Genomic DNA, 19,661 nt, shown 5'->3' with positions numbered 1-19,661 from the left:
GATGAAGAGATGTGTTTGTTTGTTAAATTATGATCGAATTAGAGAAGTTGATTTGGAGAGTGGTTACTACTGGCTAAATGTTGAAAAATGACTGTCAAAAATAAACAAAAAAATAATAATAAAAAATCTCAGAAAGGAGAACTTGAATTTGTTGCAAACTTCTCCCTCACTGCAGCAGCCTCATGGCCATTACAAGCAGACTAGTAGCCTTGTGGTGGGGGAACAGCTGATACGGCACTAGATAATCAGTGAGTGGCCTGTTGCACAGGCTCCATCTGTCAATCAAAGCTTCACCATTTAAAAAGAGGTGGAGTTTCTGTTACGTGTCACACCAGGCTGCCAACAGCTGCCCAGTGTCATTTGACACTCAGCAGGCAGACTGGCAGACTGGAGAAATCTAATAATGTAACCATTCAACTGGAGATAAGGTATATATTTATGTATAAATCGAAGAATAAAGTAAAATGGTGTAAAGATATAGATATTTTTGTCATAGTTTAGTCTGGTGTGTGTATGTACAATAATTCATAATTAATTGTTAAAGTTCAATTTAGTACTTTATCATAAATAAATCCATTCTTTCTTGTACTGTTCCTGTGATTGTCTTGTTATATTCAACCCATGAGATGTATGACTCTGTCACTCTCGAATGTCATTCCTGCTGTCTGTCATGTCTCCTCTCATGAGGGCCCGTGCTCTTTGCCATGTGCTGCTTTCTTCCATGCCACTCTCTCTAACAAAGACATTCACAGTAGAAACACCATATCTCTCCTGGATAACCAATATGATCTATTCATTTCTGTAGGCGTGTGTTGCCTGGAACGAGTTATGCTTCACTTATACCAACAGTTTCAACAGTTTCAGAACGCAGTACAGTATGTTCCTCCACTAAATTTGTATTTAACTTTCAAATGACCTGACCTGACTCATCATACACTTCAGTTGAGAAAACCCAATCTCACATTGAACTGACGTACCTTGATTCTTGAAGTGTGCTCTTCTTGTAGGCCTTGCTGTGTCTGTGTTCCTCCCTCTTGGATGGTAATCCTCCAAGTAGTAGTCTAGTAGTCAATGGCGAACGTGTGGCACGCCTCCACCTCTTTATACTCTGGGAGTGGTTTCTAGAAGAACCCCTTCTGAAACTTCCAGAACAAATGGCTGCCCGCAACACTGGAGTATTGGCCGTGGCAGTGGGGGTGGCTGGGAGGGTGGGTGGGTGAGGGGGGATGCATTTCATGTGCCCTTGTAAGGTTGTATGGTCACAAGGGGTGCCTGTCACTCAAGAGACAGGACTCTTCCTGATAGCTTGCAGCATGGCGGCCCACCCTCCTCCCTACTCTTATCACAGCTGTCTATATGCAGCCTTTCCAATCACTTTCTTCCATGGCTGCTGCCCCCCACCTGGGCTGACACAGGACTGCGACACCTTAACACAGAGAGATAATGGGTCTTTTCTGAGGGGGATGCTGAGATTGTGGTGAATCTCACACATTCACGTGTTTCTGAGGCATATGTCACAACACAGTGTCAGCCATATGAACCCTAGTGTCTACTCTGGAGTGTCTGGGCATGTTGTAATAGGGGAACATTTGACGAAAAGAGGCAAATAGGAAATAGCAGATCTACAAACTTGTAGATCGGCAATTTTTTTGTCAAAGGGATTTTATCTAGAGGGAAAAAAGGAGGGTGCCAAGTACAGACCCCTGGGGGACCCAGAGCAATACTAGGATTTAAGCAGTTAAACCCTATAGATGTTTGGCAAATATAATTGGGAATTACAGTAATTATTATTACAGTATTATGACTGTAATTACAGAACATGAGGTACTCAACATAATGCTTATAACATCTTGAACAGAAACGTGACAGCTGTATTTTGAGCAGGGGGGGTGCTTAGTTCTTGTTAAATTGTTTCTTATAATATCATTTCAAAAGTCATCAATAACACACAATGCTATCATGAAATCTATAAAACGATAGGTGATCACACAGTCCACTGTGTTCGAACAGGAGTCACAAGAATACACCAGAAAACCATGGGTGTTTGTGGCCTCATATGCCCAGGGGATGGCAGTGTGTTTCACTGACTACAGATTATGCAATGCAAGCTGTTCAGTACAAGTCCAGGAGCTCCCTGTAACTCTAGAGGCCTGGAGAAGGTTCGCTTTACTTATCATAGGGCCAACATGTCTAAAGTACTACAGACAATCATCAGACTACCAGTTACATAATGCAGTGGTTATCAAACATTTTCATGTCAAAGAGCCCCAAACTGATACGTTTTATATTAGATTTTATACAGAATTCTACAACTGTGGGTGGGGAGGTAACATTGGAGAGATTGAAACCTATGATCTGACATTCTTAAAGGAGTAGTTCACCCCCAAAATGACTTTTCTTTCTATTGATTACTCATGCCATGGAGAGTAGAATAATATTTTTTGGTTTTTGTCACATTCCTAAGACAACAATTTGATTCGTCCCCATCCGGAATCAATGGGGGTAAATTTATTGTTATCACATTTTTGTCTTAGGAATGTGACAAAAACCAAAAAGTATTATTGAACTCTACTCTCCATGGCATGAGTAATCAATAGAAAAAAAAAATCATTTTGGGGGTGAACTACTCCTTTAATAGTCATTGTTATACATTCTCATACATACATTGGGATAGCTTCTAATTGGTGAAATAAAAGTGAACATGCATGCTATCTAAACATTCTTCTGCAGCTTGGGAGCCAGGAAGGAGAAGAGTGTAAATAGAAGACACTATAGTTCTGTGTAGAAGACAGAAGATGTCACCTGATAGGTATCACCAATGTTTTGTACTGGAAGCCAGTTTGAAGTGAATGCATGAGTTGAAAGTTTAGAGAGGTTGAAGAGAAGGTGTGCCCAAGTTTTTTTGTTTTTAATGTGTCTTCTTTATTGATCTATCTTCACTTCCCAATGTATGAATGAATGGACCATTGTAAAGCGCTTTGAGTTCGCAACTTGCTTAGAAAAGCGCTATAAAATGCAATCCATTATTATCATTATCTTCCCCCTGGCTCCCTCTTCTTTACTTGTTTCTTATGGAAATAACAAAAACGATGTAGAGTTTGCGGCTTGCGCAAAACCAAATGTCACCTTTTTACACCCGTTAACATGTGATGTGACAATAAATTAAGCTTATTCTGATTCTGCCATGGCATTCTGGATCAGTTGTAGAGTTTTGAGAGAGCATGACAGTAAGCCAGAGAGGAAAGAGTTGCAATAGTCAAGCCTGGAGCTGACTGAGGCTTGAATGAGGAGCTGGGCAGACTCTTTGCTGGAATAATGACCGGTATTTTAAGTTAACGTCAATTATACATACTGTCATTCAATGTGACGATATATTCAGATCTGTCCCTCCCTATGTAAATAAACACAAACTAGTAAGCAGCATGCTGGTGTAATAGTACTAATTAGTTTCCCACATAAAGGGTGACATACCATATGGCCATGGGGCTCCATTCACTGAAGCTGCATTGCGGGAACAGCTGTTTGCAGTGGAGTAAAGTAACTAAGTACATTTAAGTACTGTACTTAAGTACAGGTTTGAGGTACTTTTACTTTACTGGAGTATTTCCAGTTTTTTATGCTTTGACTTTTACTTCAGTACATCTCAGAGTCAAATATTGTACTTTTTTTTACTCCACTACAATTATTAGACAACATTAGTTACCGTACTTTGTAACAACATTCTACAAGCTCACAACACGTACCAATGCAAGGCATTGTGAGCTTGTAGATCTGATATTTTCACAAAAATAAATTATATAGGCTATTTGAAACCTGTGAAATGGGACATTCCGTACAATGGGTAGTTTTACTTATGGTACTTTAAGTACATTTTGATACTAATACTTTAGTACTTTTACTGAAGTTAATTTGGAATTCTGGACTTTTACTTTTAAGGGCACGGTCACACCACACTTTTATTCTACCTATGAGGGTGGAATCAATGCATGCAATGCATTTTTCTTTTTTTTTTGCAGAAATCTGATAATGGCAGCAAACTGTTCCATTCACAATCAAATACATTGTTAGAATTTCAAAGAATATTTTAAGACCAATTCGCAAGTTCATGATTAAAATACTAGACAATCCGACCATCTACATCCTCACTTCAGTCGTATCATTCATAGCCAGTTCTCCATTAAAAACAGAGGTTCTTTACTCTGATACAGTAGGCCTACTTATTGCCAAATCCTCATCTTCAATCAGTAACTTTAAACATAGATTGAAGCCTGATGAATCAAGCCTCTACATTTGCTTCTACCACATAAAGTGGCCTTACTTCTGCGCGCGCACGCACGCACGCACGCACGCACGCACGCACGCACGCACGCACGCACGCACGCACGCACGCACGCACGCACGCACGCACGCACGCACGCACGCACGCACGCACGCACGCACGCACGCACACACACACACACACACACACACACACACACACACACACACACACACACACACACACACAACTTGTTGTTTGTCATATTATCTTATTTGAATTTTATGTTTTAACTTATACTTGTTTATTATTTTAGGTGAGAACCTTGTATAAGCCCTCATAGGTAAAATAAAAGGGCAGTGTGACCATGGCCTATAAGTACAATATTTGCCTCTATGATGTAGTGGAGTAGAAGTAAAAGTATTGGAAATAGCACAAATACCTCAAAATTGTACTCGAGTAATTAGTTACTTTCCACCATATACATACACAATGTATATATATATATATATATATATATATATATACAGTATGTATATATATGTTACAGTCAGTTTGGGTAACTCAGTTAGATTGTGGTAAGAGCGCTTGTTTTGTAGTTCACCACACACCAATCACCACCAGATGGCGACAACAGCCCATGCAACAGCCATGCCTGATTATGGATCCCACTGGGAAAGATGGATGGAAACGGCATAGAGCACTCGTTTTCACAGTTATTGTCCACGACATTGCAAGCGGCGCGAAGGCCGCGGGCCAGGGCCGCGCGGCCGGCGGAGCGCCGCGCGAGTTACGAAGCCGTGGTGAATGCAATCGTTATATTTATGCCCAGGCTGTAAGGCCTGGGCAAGCGCACGATAAACGCAATGATAATTGGGTTTTGGTGCACCTTGCGCAGTCCAAGAGACTACAACGGAGCGCTCCCTACGTCCGGTTCAGCCAATCACAAGCTTCAAAAATGAGTCCGGGGCGTGGTTATCCATCTTTCCCAGTGGGATCCATAATCACGCAACAGCCATTCACTAGTGTAGGCGCTGACGTCACTCGTTTGCGTAACCTCCGTGGGCCGACGCTACGTTGTTGTTGCCTTTGTTGTGGATCAAAGCGACCGCTTGTTCCGCCCCGCGCCGCACGACGAGCGCTCCGTTTCTCGATCTAACAGTTTCTCTATCTAACCGTGACATATACACACACACACACACACACACACACACACACACACACACACACACACACACACACACACACACACACACACACACACACACACACACACACACACACACACACACACACACACACACACACACACACACGCACACACACACACACAACCCTACTCTTATCTATTCACGTTATTCCTGGCCCTCTCTATGGAGGCTGCCATTTTCTTTTACAGAGGGCAAAACATCTTTTCACTTCCACCCAAGTAAGGAAGTGACATGGAATTGTCTGTTGCCAGATTTTGCCAAAGAAATAAGCCCAACAGAAGCAACTAGGCTATACTACTTTACATTTACATTTGAAAATAGCAGATCAGCAAGCTCACAATGTGTCACATTGCGACATATTGTGAGCTTGTATATTTGCTATTTAAAAACTATTGAGGGAAACAAAATAACATTTTAACAACGTAAATCTGTGTGGCGGTCCCTGGCACCACATATCTTCAGATGGGGGTCTGCGACTGTCGACAAATATGTTATTCTGGGGTCCTTGATATGAAAAGATTTGGGAACCACTGGTTTAAAAAAATATTAGAAAGTAAGCCCAATAAGCAACTATACTATTTTTTTAAAAGACACTAATTGCTTATTATAAGCAGTAATGGCAACCCAGGTACATACAGAGCCCAGAACGCCAACTACTGACACTTTAATGCAAGGACAACAGGAAACCAAATGATGTTTTTCAGGCCAGCTTTTTCAGCCTCCGGCTCTTTCAGGATATGAACAGGAAGCCGGGGGCGGGGCCAGGAATAACGTGAATACGACAGCAAATTAATTAGTGGATCCTAAATCAGTAAAAGATGAGGTATGGGTGTGTGTTTGTGTGTGAGACAGAATTGAGTTGTGAATGGGAACCAGCTAATAACACATGCATTAGAGTGACATCTTCTGGCAAAGATATAAGATTACAGATAAAGAATGAATATTGTTGTGAATGAATGATTAAAGTTGCCATACTATGATATTTTACAATACTAGGACACTGTTCAAACAAAAGCAACAACGGCATATACGGTAGGTGTAACACTAAATCGTTTTTTATTGTTTGTTTGTTTGTTAGTTTGTCAGTTTCCTGCTGTTAAGCATACAGGACAGAGCAGCTTACATTTGTTCTAGGGTGAGAAATGACATTGATCATAAATAAAACAGCAACAACAAAATTATATTAAGTCTCTGGTAGATTTATGAGTATTTGCATAGTAGAGCATTGGATAGTTTGTATTGTAAAGACTTACTGCTTCAATGGGTTACTTAGGTATAGAACTGCGTTTAATGTTTTAGTCGCCCTAAGTCATTAACTTGTATGAATCCATACTGTATTAACATGCAAACAGTAGGTTTTTAAACTATTATAATTCTATTGCTATAGTCAAACCAGTTATTCTGCCGTCTTATTTCCTGATAGCACATGGTTGTTCTGCCTCTGTTTACATATTTTGTAGATCAGTTAGTTCTTTGGAAACAGTTCGAAGATTTTTGCCTGTAATGACATGCCCAAACTATATATACTGTGTGTGTGTGTGTATACACGCACACGCGTGCGCACACGCACACACACACACACACACACAATATATATATACTGTATTTACATCACCTGTGGGGACATTACATAGACTTCCATTCATTTTTATGCAAGTCCTGTGGCCTTACCCTAACCTCTATCCCTATACCTAACCGTTGTGGGGACTTACTTGTCCCCACAATGTCAGAGTGAACATGCGTTTAGTCCCCATAAGTATAGCTAGACAAACTCACACAGAATATGACAACCAGTCACAATCATCAGTGCAAAACAAACTTAACCTAATAACCAATAATACACAATCCTTTCTCCTTCCCGGGGATCAATATAATAGAATCTTATTTTATCTGACATTTTATGAGATCAGATAATGTTTTAATTATGTCTGTGTGAAAATACAGCTAAAAATACAATATTTGTGTTGCATCAACCACAAGCCTTTAACCCTGAATACGATGCACTCTTTGGTCAAGAGATTAGAATCCCTATATGAACACCCACATTCCCTGAACGAAGACAAAAAACTCTGTCTGATAAGCAACTGACATCTGAACAGCTTCAACTACTACTACTTGCGTACAAGATATGAGAGCACATACAGTAGTTTTGAGTTGTACGGCTATGTACAGGATTCCCACACATATTTACCAATTAATTTCCAAAACTTTTCCAAAACCTTTCCAGAATATTTAACCCGATTTCCAGGACTATATAACAATAATTCAGCTCAATAACAAGTCGCTTACTCCCGTGTGCAATGCCCAAAGACAGGTAGTGTATGCCAGTGGTTCTCAACCTTTTCAGGCTGTGACCCCCCGAAATAATCATATTTGAAGAGAGTTGAGGAATTTTGTATAACACGGTTTTATTGTGAAAATAGCCGATCTACAAGCTCACAACGCCTCGCAACGCGAGGCGTTGTGAGCATGTAGATCTGCTATTTTCACAATTTCTGCCTCTAATATTTGACAATTTGGCCAATGTTTAATTTGTCATTTCAGAGGTATTAACAAAATCAATAACCAAAGACAATGCATAGTTATTTTCTTTTCAGGACCTTCCAGGACCCTTGATCAATTCCAAAACTTTTCCAGTACTGGAAAAATATTTTTCTAATTTCAAAATATTTCCAGGAATTTCATGACCGTGGGAACCCTGTACTGTATGTATCCAATATGTGGATGTTAACGGCCGGGCTACACCAAGGCTTTCGTGTGCGTATGCGGGGCGTGCGCGCGTTTTGAAAGATCCAATGTATATCAATTCAGCCGGCTACACCAGGCGCACGGATAGCGTGAACCCCGGATAAAAATAGGATCGGTTCTATTTTGTACGTGCGCATATGTGTTTTGTACACAGACTCTCTGGTCTCCCGCACATTCGTATACTCCCTCCTTGGTGTAGCCAGGGGCTTTTAGCACACGCACAAGACAGCCCACGCATGCAGCCCGGCCGTAATACGGGTGTCTACATAGTACATTACCCATTTTAAATGATTCAACATGGCAGTAAAAGCACAGTGGGTTACTGGGAAAGATTAAGTCATTCTAAGACATTAGATTATGAAAAAGCTGTATTTCTTTAAGATATTGAGAGAAGACTTTTCAAGGACAAGGTTATTAAGAAACATACAATCTTGGAACCAACCTTACAATATATGTCAACAAAGTAATGTGCGAGAAAATTATCTTTCCTTCATTTTAACGGATCATAGTGTATAGCTTCACATTACAAGCCTGAGTTTAGCCTGAGTCATCATAACAGTCAATAGTAAATAATTACTGATGAGCATAATTTACAGTACACACAAAAGATACTCATATCTACCTCAAAAGAACAGTTCAATGAGCCTGGAAGTGGAAGTCTCTATTTGCATTGCCATTGACTCAGGAGTTCACTGTTTGTTCAAGTCCTCCAGCAAAGCTAAAGCCTGATGCATCACCATCGTAAGATGGTGTCATGCTCTGCAAAGTTTTCGATCTGCAAGCTCACAAGGCATTGTGATGCAACGCGTTATGAGCTTGCAGATCAGCTAGCTTGCACGACAGCTTGCACTCTTGTCGTCGTACGATGGTTACAATTGTACGAATAAAGCATAATACTACTGTCTTTTATTTGGTTTTACACCTTTATATTTCAAGATCTATACTGTAGTCAAGTGTATGTGTTCATGTTAGCTCATGCCAGTGACTATGACCAGTGTAACCTTCCAGGATCATAGAATTGTGAACAGTGCACTTCAGTTTCAGAGATGTGAGGTTGGAATTGAGACGATTAATTGAAAACCACATCCAGTACTGTAAGCACTGGGGTTCCCCAAGCCCTTGGTGTCTTACTAAATTAAAAAAACGTAGGAGAGCATTCACTAATTTGTTTTGTCCCAAAGTTATGGTAATGTATGAAATATGTCATTTTATTCCAAATGCCAGGTTATGGCATCAACCTTTATTAATGTTGTTGTAATGCGTCATTAAAAAAAATCTTCAATGCTTAAAATTATACGCTGGCATACGGCGGTGTCACGTGCGGCCAAAGATAGCCGATCTTCAAGCTCACAACGGATCGCGGTGTGAACATTGCTGTATGTATAAATCAGATTATGTGATGGAGCCGAGGATGAAGCTGAAGAACACTGTTCTAAAGGAGGCTCCTGGGAAGGTCTCTGTGATGATCAGGTACCATGACAAGAAGTAGACACGTAAACCAACTTGGGGTCTGCCATCAAACGCCTCTCTATCTGTGTTGGGGGGACAGTGGGTTGGGGGGGATGGGTGTCAGGGGTTAAGGGTCACCAGAGTTTGACGCCTAACAGCTGCACATCTCCCGAAGCCTCCAGCTCCGTGATCCTACTCAGGTCCTGAACGCGGTGCTTGTATTCCAGTTGATGAACGCCGTTCACTGCAACCTTGAAACAATGAGCTTCACACAGGATGATCATCTGGAACGCACACACACACAAACGCAAGTTAATTCCTTTGCTTAGATTGTACAAAAGGTGTCTGGCTGCAGCCTCATAGCAACTCAAGCCACACAGGGCATATTTGCGTTTCTGCAAACCACATTATTTTTCAGACCTGTGCGATGCAAGAGTGTGGACTAGTCTACACCAATTCAGGAGTCCTGAGTTGGTGTGGGTTATTCCCAGGGGTCAGTGGCTTTGCGGTTAAGAGTGTCTGCCCTGAGATTGGGAGGTCGGAGTTCGATCCTCGACCGGGTCATACCAAACACTTTAAAACCCAATGCCTCCCAGTAAAGTACTAGTGCCATGTCCAGGGTGTGTACTTGTACACCAAGCTGCAGAAAACAACACATTTCTGAGTTGTCACTGCTGTTGTATGTAGGATACAACAGCAGTGACAACTCAGAAATGTGTTGTTTTCAGTGAGGAGCCCCCACCAGGAGGACGTACAGTAGGGCCTTCATCCTACTGCTGCTGCCAAACACTGTCTGCTGACAGGTGCTGCTCCAGCCCGTATTTGCGGCTTCCCTCCCCTGAACACGGGTGTTCTGTGTTCGCACAGACGCCCAAAAAAGCCGGTGGGCAGGGACTTTACCACTATGCCACCCGAGTGCCTTACTTACTTACTTATTCCCAGGGGTTGACACTAAGTGCAGCCCGGGCAGTTTATATGAATAAAACTTTCGACCAGGTGGAGTTTGCTTTCGGGTTGCCTAACTGGGCAAGTACGCGTTTGAGGGGGGACACATCTGTCTTTAGTTTGCTATAAACACAACACAGGATATCTGTCTAAATACCTGAACGTGGTAAGAGCGCTCTGAGTCCGCACTCTTGCAACACATCGCACAGGTCTTACAGATTGTGAATGTGAAGACTGTGTGTGTGTGTGTGTGTGTGTGTGTGTGTGTGTGTGTGTGTGTGTGTGTGTGTGTGTGTGTGTGTGTGTGTGTGTGTGTGTTTTGCAATAAGAAACTGTATGTATAATAAAAGAACAATAGTAGAATGTTCGAATGAAATGTCCCTGTATATGCAATGCATATAGCAGCAAGTCGTTGCTGCCTGGCTTGCAACATGCATCACGAATCACGATTTAAGTAAAATGTGGAATTAAGCTACAATACAGGAATATTCTACCAGGTGGAGCTCCAAAACAAGCAATACCATATGATTCCATTAACATTTTGTAGAGATTAAAAAAGCACCTTTTTCCTTAGCCAAAAAGACACCCTTTCTCTTTTTTAACAGGTGATTTTTACCTCAAAGTACTCTCCTGGTGTGAAGGGGAATGTGGAGGCCAGGTGGGTCTCCTCGGGACCCCAGCACTCTGACAGGTGGGAGTTCCTGATAAACTGTCCTGCCTTCAGGCGGGGGTTCAAATGGAGGGCGATGTCTGTACCCCCTCCAACCCTGAGGTTCACACAGAAACTAACACACACACACACATACACACACACAACAGAACAAAGGAATCATTCAAATGCAGGTTTTGAAACAAACATTGCTGCAGAAAATGTTTTGAAGTTGAAAAACAGGACTTGTTCTAACCCATTTAGACCTGAGGCCAATTCTTTTAACGCCAAATCTTAACCTAGGTTTTCAGAAAAACCTCTTATTATAACCTAAATTTAAAAAAGGGTTTAAAGGTATAATGTGTAGGCTTTCCCGGTCTTATTGAATAATAAAACATTATTTTAACGACTTTGTATGGCAAAGTATCTTAATACAATATAACTAGTACATCTGCAGTAGTCGGAGGTGGTCTCCCTACTATTACATTGAGCCATGTAGCCCTGGTGTCCAAATGACAATTTCCAAGTTATTTGAAGCAGATGGAGCACCAGATTGGACACGAGTTGTGAGCAGGTATAGCGGCATTTTTGCTATTTGTCATGCTAATAGGGCGAAAATGGAACCCTGGCAGAGACTAGTCTCTATTTTGAGTCAGGCTGTACTCTGTACCTGTGTGGGTAGAGGCTGGTCTCTATATTGAGTCAGGCTGTACTCTGTACCTGTGTGGGTAGAGGCTGGTCTCTATATTGAGTCAGGCTGTACTCTGTACCTGTGTGGGTAGAGGCTGGTCTCTATATTGAGTCAGGCTGTACTCTGTACCTGTGTGGGTAGAGGCTGGTCTCTATATTGAGTCAGTCTGTACCTGTGTGGGTAGAGGCTGGTCTCTATATTGAGTCAGTCTGTACCTGTGTGGGTAGAGGCTGGTCTCTATATTGAGTCAGTCTGTACCTGTGTGGGTAGAGGCTGGTCTCTATATTGAGTCAGTCTGTACCTGTGTGGGTAGAGGCTGGTCTCTATATTGAGTCAGTCTGTACCTGTGTGGGTAGAGGCTGGTCTCTATATTGAGTCAGTCTGTACCTGTGTGGGTAGAGGCTGGTCTCTATATTGAGTCAGTCTGTACCTGTGTGGGTAGAGGCTGGTCTCTATATTGAGTCAGTCTGTACCTGTGTGGGTAGAGGCTGGTCTCTCCTTTGATGGTGATGGTGTGTCCAACACTCAGCCCCTTAACCAGCTGACCTCTGAACGGAAGACTCTGGGAAAACATATTCTTATTCAGCACAAAAACATTTTAAACGTAGAAGCAGAGCTCTTCTCAGCACAGGTCTCCGCCAGGTCAGGTAGGTTATTGTGGCCTCCTGGTGGCGCTATAATAGACCAATGTGAAATCTGACTATAGAGAATTAATCACCTGACTATACTGTGTACCGATTTGCGTGATTTTTGGATAAAATCTGAAGGGGTAATATCAAAGAATGTGTTTTACATAAGTGGGCCTCCTGGTGGCACTATAAAAGGCAGATGTGAAAAATGCAGGGCAAAGGTTCTTCCTTGGCCTCTAGGGAGTGGGCATACAATGTTTTACTCTGATCGGCGGAGACAATAATAACTGAAAGAACACTGTGATTTGTAGACGGATATGATAATAAAAGCATGTTTGTAGCTTCAGCTGACTGTTGGGTCACGTGACTCAAGGTTTATGCATTTACCATCATGCAACAGGTACTCACCAAGTCACCTGACGATGACAGCAAGGACTGCAGAAAGAAAGAAAGAAAGAAAGAAAGAAAGAAAGAAAGACAGACAGACATGGGTTGACATGGTACACATCTATATCCAATAATCTCTGCTTTCCTTTTTCCTTTTCTTGAAAACCATTCATGCAAACGACTTCTCACTTGGCGGATGTATTCCTGAGATCAGCGGTTTCCCAGAACCGGCCTGCTCTGAAAGGGTATGTGTGTTCCAAATGGCGGACATACCATTTGGAACAGGTATTGCACTAGTAGTGTAATCAAATACTTACACTAGGTTCTGTGGCGTTTGTCCTCAGATTGGTTGGAACAGGAACTGGGCTCTAAACACAGGAGAGATCAAACAATAACACACACGCACGCACGCACACACACACAATAAAGGCTGTGCACATCAGGCACTACATCTAATACTATTGTTAAAAAAAACGTTCTAACTGAAGTGGATGGCAGAGTCCACTCCACAAGTACAGTATAATGACAATAGTTATTACAGTTTTAGTGCTTGCTTGGCATGGACAGCCATTTAAACCTCTCATCCTCTCCCTAAAGAAATCCTACAGTCAATTAACTTTAACTTAATAAACCAAAGGGTGCATAAGTCTACTGATACCATTAAGTTAAATAAAATTACTTTAACCCAGAGACATTCTAGCCTTGCGCAGCTAGACAATCCACCCATGTTAAAACAAGGAGGGGATGTATACTGCTGCAGTTAGTTAGCTGTATTAGTATATAGTCTGGCCAAGCCAGGCTAGAGACATTCTTCTACCATCAAACACGAGTTCTTACTTAACATAAACACCTTAATGTTCATTCATGAATTTATGAATTCCCAACAGTGTAATTTAAAACATAACAGCTGTTAATAAGAAACTAGACATTCTTGAAAGATATAATCTTATTGTAAACAATCATATTGTATATTGTGTAAAATGACAAACTCACAGTGTTTGGAATAATGCCGACTGCATCCAGTTTGACCACTCCAGATACGGCCAGAGTGTCAACCCTGTCCAGGTCAAGTCTGTGGTTGTATTCCAAAACATGAGCTCCATTAACAGCCACCTTGACACGACAAAGAAAAACTCACTGGTTAATAGGGGTGGGCAATATAATCGATATGGCAATACATCGCAATAGTTTATTTGCCAATACTGTATCGATACTTCAGGCCGTAGTATCGCGATACTTTGAGGAAAATAAAATATGTTCCCATACATAGGAACCAGAAGTCCTGGTCCTGAAACTCCGTGACCCAAGTATCGTGATACGTATTGCATCGCGAGATTCTTGCCAATATCCACCCCTACTGGTTAAACTGCAATCTACAACATCTCCACAGGTCTTGTGTCTGTTTCGTGTGTTTCAGTGTGAACTGTGTTACTTATGAGCCATTTCATGGACGTTCTGTTAATATTTCCAACTCAAACGCTAATAAAAAGCAGAATGAAACTGGATTTCAGTTAACTACAAGTGTCATCAACATGTCCACTCGCTGAATGTAAATTCACTCAACAATCAGCACGTCCATTCACACAGAGAGGCGTTTTGGGCTCAAGCAACCGGACATTATCCTTAAGTCAAGGGTCCTGCCAGCATAAGGCCTGTCCGATTCTACTGAGCCAGAACGTTACGCTCATACATACATACATACATACATACATACATAAATACATGCAGAAAACTTCCATAATACAGTGCATGAGTTAAAGAGTCTTTAGTTCACTGTAATTGAGGGGTGTTGTCTCTGTTCCATGTGTGTCAGTATTAGGGCTGGAGGCGATAACCACCAAACCGTCGGGAGATTTCTTTTCTGCCGTTCTGAAAAACCTATGCAGCCCCAGGCATCGTCAGTGTGTACTGGGTTAGTTCACTGTATGTGAGGTGTGTTCTCTCTTTTCTTTATGTGTGTCAGTTATACTGTGTTAAAATAAGCCCCTTTCTCACATGGAATTTATAACATTGCTGTATAAAAAAATAGATGCCATAAAATTGGTGACTGATCCAACATCAGATGGATGTAAACGACTAAACTTGACATTAGTGACTAAAGCAAGCAAGACAGTAGCTGTCATAAACAGGCCTTTCAGAGAGGACATGCAGACCAACCTGCCCAACCACAGCAAAGGAGAGGGTGGGATGTCACTCAACTTGTATGTCAGTGTGTTGCCTCCCCAGGCTTATTAGTGTGAACATATGTGCACACAGTGTGCATTTGTGTGTGGCTTAATATATGTGTGTTAATGTGTCTGTCTTCATTTATGTGTGTGTGTGTGTGTGTGTGTGTGTGTGAGTGTGAGTGTGTGTGTGTGTGTGTGTGTGTCTGTCTGTCTTAACTCATCTAGTGCCATTCGCGAGATGTCTCGCGAAATGTACTCGAGTATCTGTAGTGCCATTCACGGGATATCTCGGGAAAAGTAATAGATTACTGTAACGGCGAGTACATTACCGAGAAGAATCGCCGGCGGTCCGGAGACGAAATCCGTCGCTGATTTCGCATCATCACGGCTCCACGAGCACAAAATAGTCCCATCCATAACATTGAGGTGGACGGGGGATCTCATCTTTAATGTCCATTATCTCAAAACTACACTTTAGAAGCTAGGATGGAGGCAGATGCTCGCTTATGTTACACAGTTATAAAAGCTCCCGGTCGGCCATTACACAACTCCACGTGGACACGGATCGGTTCCGGCGCACGATCCGATGACGTCAGACCGGAAGTGATTGCGCGGTGGACTTCTGGCCTTCAAAATAAGACAACGCAAGTGAATGGGACCTGAAGGAGGCACTTTGGACATTATAATCCGTTAATGTCTGGGGCTCTGAATGAGTTAATTTATGTGTGTGTGTGTGTGTGTGTGTGTGTGTGTGTGTGTGTGTGTGTGTGTGTGTGTGTGTGTGTGTGTGTGTGTGTGTGTGTGTGTGTTAATTGTAGTATCAGCCATGAAATCAATCTCTACCTGTTTTCCCATGTACATTAAAATATGTACTTGCTTTTTTCAGTGAATCTCTTAGTCACACCAACATTGATCTTATGAAGCAGTTTTCACATGTATTGATCATCAACAACAGCCTAGGTAAGTTTCCCATTCTCTTAGTGACTTTCACTTTGTTTGCTTGTAGAGGCAAGACCACAGTGCAGGATATAGTGGATAATATATACATGTATAAAACAAATAATAATTTATAAGGTGTGGACCTGTAAGAGGGAAGCTGTCTACAAATGGGTCTGTGAGCCTGTGTGTTTGTCTGGGACTAATCTTGCCGATATATTAGACCCATCTTGTTTTGATGAATCTCACACCAACTTTACTGTCCCTGAAAGTCCCCCAGGGGACCATGGGTCACACACTTTCATACGACTCTACCACACGACGGGAAGTGAAAAAGACTGATTTAGACAACAACATGACATCCGTTTCAACAAGTTACAACAACGTCATCACATCTTGTGTTCTGCCTGGGGCATGAGGAGCCTACTTCAACACGGACAGAATAAAAAGCAGTCCTATGTCAAACAATGCTTTGTTTGTCCTTGTGTTTAATACACTCCTGTTCTCTCTCACCTTGAAGCTCTGTGTTTGTACGAGGACGACCAACTCAAACGTTGATCCTTGTTTGAAAGGCGTGTGGGACAGGATTTCCTCTTTCCCCCATCGTTCGTTCTGCATGGTGTTGCACACAATGCTTGGAGACCTCTTAAACCTAGGGTTGAAGTGGAACGCTACGTCTGCTCTGGGCTTCACGCTGCTGCCGCACGTAAAGTCGATCTGAAACCTGGAACACAGCAAGGAGATCAGATGGCGATGGGACGTGATCATAATCTCTTAAAAACTAGTGCTTATAAACCTTTTTAATGTCAAGGTTGTATAACCATGAGTTGAATACGTAGGACTTGCGACGTAAAAAAGGCTGTAGAAAGACTTATTTGCGGTGTTCCTTTTAGGCAGGGTGTTTAACTGTACTTGTACTGTACTACATTCTTTAATGTATTGACTATACTTGTTATGTTCTCCACCTTTGTCTAATAAAATACTCAATCAATCAATAAAAGGACCTCCCATTATGCATTAGAAAATGTAATAACATTCTTTATCTCTGGGACAGCAATCTACACCGTAAAAATGATCAGCGTTAAATTAACCCAGAGTGTACCAAATGGACCAGTAAGGGTCCATTTGGTTCCATGTGTACGCTATCAGAGTTACAGACCTGTAAGGATTCACCTCAACTGAATGCTCTCTTCATTTATCTTTGTCAATAGACAGACCTCAATGGCTGGTACATCCCAAACACAGCCAATGTGTGACATTTGATATTTAAAAAACAAAGGAACAAAGTAAGCATTCCGTTTGCATTGTTTCTTCCACAATATTATTTTCATCATGGATACCTGTCAGCATTGCTGGGCACAGACCCCTGAATGAGAACCATCTCCCCTGGGAGCAGGCCACCCAGGATGGTCCCAGCAAATGGAACAACCTGTAATGGAATCCACCAGACATGATTGTTCATTCAACATTTCCCTATTATAATGAAAAACAAGATTTGTAAGCATGACTAAAAGAACACAGGACATCAGTAGCCTTGAATCCAGACTATCAGATTTATTTTATCGAGTCTGACTATAACTTTTGTAAAAATCAATATGCATCTATAGATAGATAGCCTTGGATAGTCTTGATCCAAGGCAAGGACATCAGGAAGACTTGGAACAAAAAGGCCCATGCACTTCATTATAACTTAAGCTAATGTTTATTTCAATTTGTATCTACTGACGTTCATCGTAATGAAGTTTAGCCTTTAGGGCAACAGAAGAGATATCAAATGTCAACTTTCAGACAGAGGAAGACTGTCGAGGCTTGGCAGAAGAATTAACACTACTTCGGTGTTTGACAGTGGTGGAAAGTAACTAAGTACATGTACTGTAAGTACAATTTTGAGGTATTTCTTACTTATACTGGAATATTTAAAAATGTTTGTACTTTTACGTCTTCTGCGACGATTTAAAAAAAAATATATAGGCCTAGCTTGTGTTCAGTACTTTGTGTTCAGGTCCTGTCAAGTGTGTCAAGTGTGCACTTTTGAAAGCATTCTTCTGCAATCCCATTACAGATTTCTTGTGTGTGCACATACAAGAGAAGTAGCATTCGGAGGCTTTAAAGTGGCCTACAATGATTCCCTGACCCTGAGGATACTAGATGGCATAGTGCCAGAAACTTGTTTGTAATGTGTGGAATCCACACATGTGAGCTCTCTGGCACTCAATGTATGGATTCATGTCTCGCCTGGATGAGTCCCGGAACAGTTCTAGTAATTTTACTTTTATTTAAGCAGTGGTGTAAAGTAACTAAGTGCATTTCCATTTACTTAAATACTGTACTTATTAGTACAGTTTTGAGGTACTTTTACTTTACTGGAGTATTTCCAATTTTCTGTACTTTTACTTTTACTCCACATCATCTCAGATCCAAATATTGTACTTTTAATCCACTACATTTGTTTGAAACCCTAGTTACTTACTTTATAGATTGATTATTATTACAAAACATACATTAACCATTTCAACCCTATACATTTTGGCCTTTTGAAAATAGCCGATACAAGCATCGCGATGTGAGCTTGTAGATTAGCTATTTTCAAAAGAGTTGTATAAATGTGTACATTTATACATTGCAGCATTGATACTTTTACTAAGTAACATTGGAGTACTGGTATTTGATCAACAAGCTCTACTACTGCGCCATCGATCTAGCATAAACCTCATGACTGCCAGGCTGGTGCTAACCGCACAAACTATCCTTATTATGAATATTAATGGTCTCGTCTCGGTAAAGTGTAAACATACCCAATTTATTAAATGTCAATAATAAAGAGAGAGATCTCACCGGGTTCAAAAACGCCTGCCTCGGGGTCGTAACGGACATGTTTAATAATATTGTTTAATAATTAGAACACAGAAGAGTGCACCGTCCGTCGCTAATCCGATGCTCCGCCAAAAAAACACTAAACTTGACATCTCTGTTTACTTCCGTCTACGTAGACAGCAAGGTTGAGAATGCCAAGGATGAGTTGTTGCACGGAAAGCAGGAAGTGGATGTTCCCACCGTGGAACGATTACTTAGAAAATGTAAGCAAAATGTGTGATATTCGTCTCATCCTTGTAATAAGGTCCTTTCTTTAACGTGTCACGTGAGACCAATACACTCTCTTAAATCAAATACACAACCATTCTAGAGAATTCCCCTTTCAACAAGCCAAAGTAATGATACTCATACAATTACACGATGTACAAATGGTTGCCATTGTTTGACGTTTGGAACCCCCAAAAATACACACGTGAATATAGTTGATTCGACTGTAAAGAGAAATTTAATGCAACAAAATACCCGACGTGATTGAACAGAAATCAAGCAAACGTTTGTTGCATTATTTATAAGCATGACATAGTGCAGGTTAAATTCAACTAGGCTGCTGCTACGTGCTACCAAAGAGTTATAAAAGAGCTGCTACACCGTTTGCCTCCTATGGTTCCATAAACATTGTATATAGCAACACTACCCCCTAGTGGACAAGTGCTCAAACCTTTTCAGCATTATGACCCAGAAGTGATGACATAATTTTACAAGCAACTGTGTGTGGA

The 19,661-nt window shown here is 41.3% G+C and overlaps 1 protein-coding gene across 1 annotated transcript; it reads right to left on the bottom strand.

The window, feature by feature from the left end:
• Nucleotides 1–8,567: 8,567 nt before the first annotated feature.
• LOC308300573 (galectin-8-like) lies at nucleotides 8,568–19,012 on the bottom strand. Its single transcript, XM_080744442.1, has 9 exons — nucleotides 18,907–19,012; nucleotides 17,412–17,500; nucleotides 16,585–16,795; nucleotides 13,961–14,080; nucleotides 13,285–13,335; nucleotides 12,989–13,015; nucleotides 12,425–12,513; nucleotides 11,228–11,396; nucleotides 8,568–9,950 (listed from the first exon to the last, which is right to left on the bottom strand). The coding sequence occupies exons 1-9, from the start codon at nucleotides 18,943–18,945 to the stop codon at nucleotides 9,801–9,803; spliced, it is 945 nt and encodes a 314-aa protein (XP_080600568.1). The 5' UTR covers nucleotides 18,946–19,012; the 3' UTR covers nucleotides 8,568–9,800.
• Between the last annotated feature and the right edge of the window lie 649 nt (nucleotides 19,013–19,661).

This window comes from Nannobrachium achirus (genome assembly GCF_963921795.1).
Source record: "Nannobrachium achirus genome assembly, chromosome: 16".
NCBI lineage: Eukaryota > Metazoa > Chordata > Actinopteri > Myctophiformes > Myctophidae > Nannobrachium > Nannobrachium achirus.
This window is presented reverse-complemented; position numbering and strand designations above follow the sequence as displayed.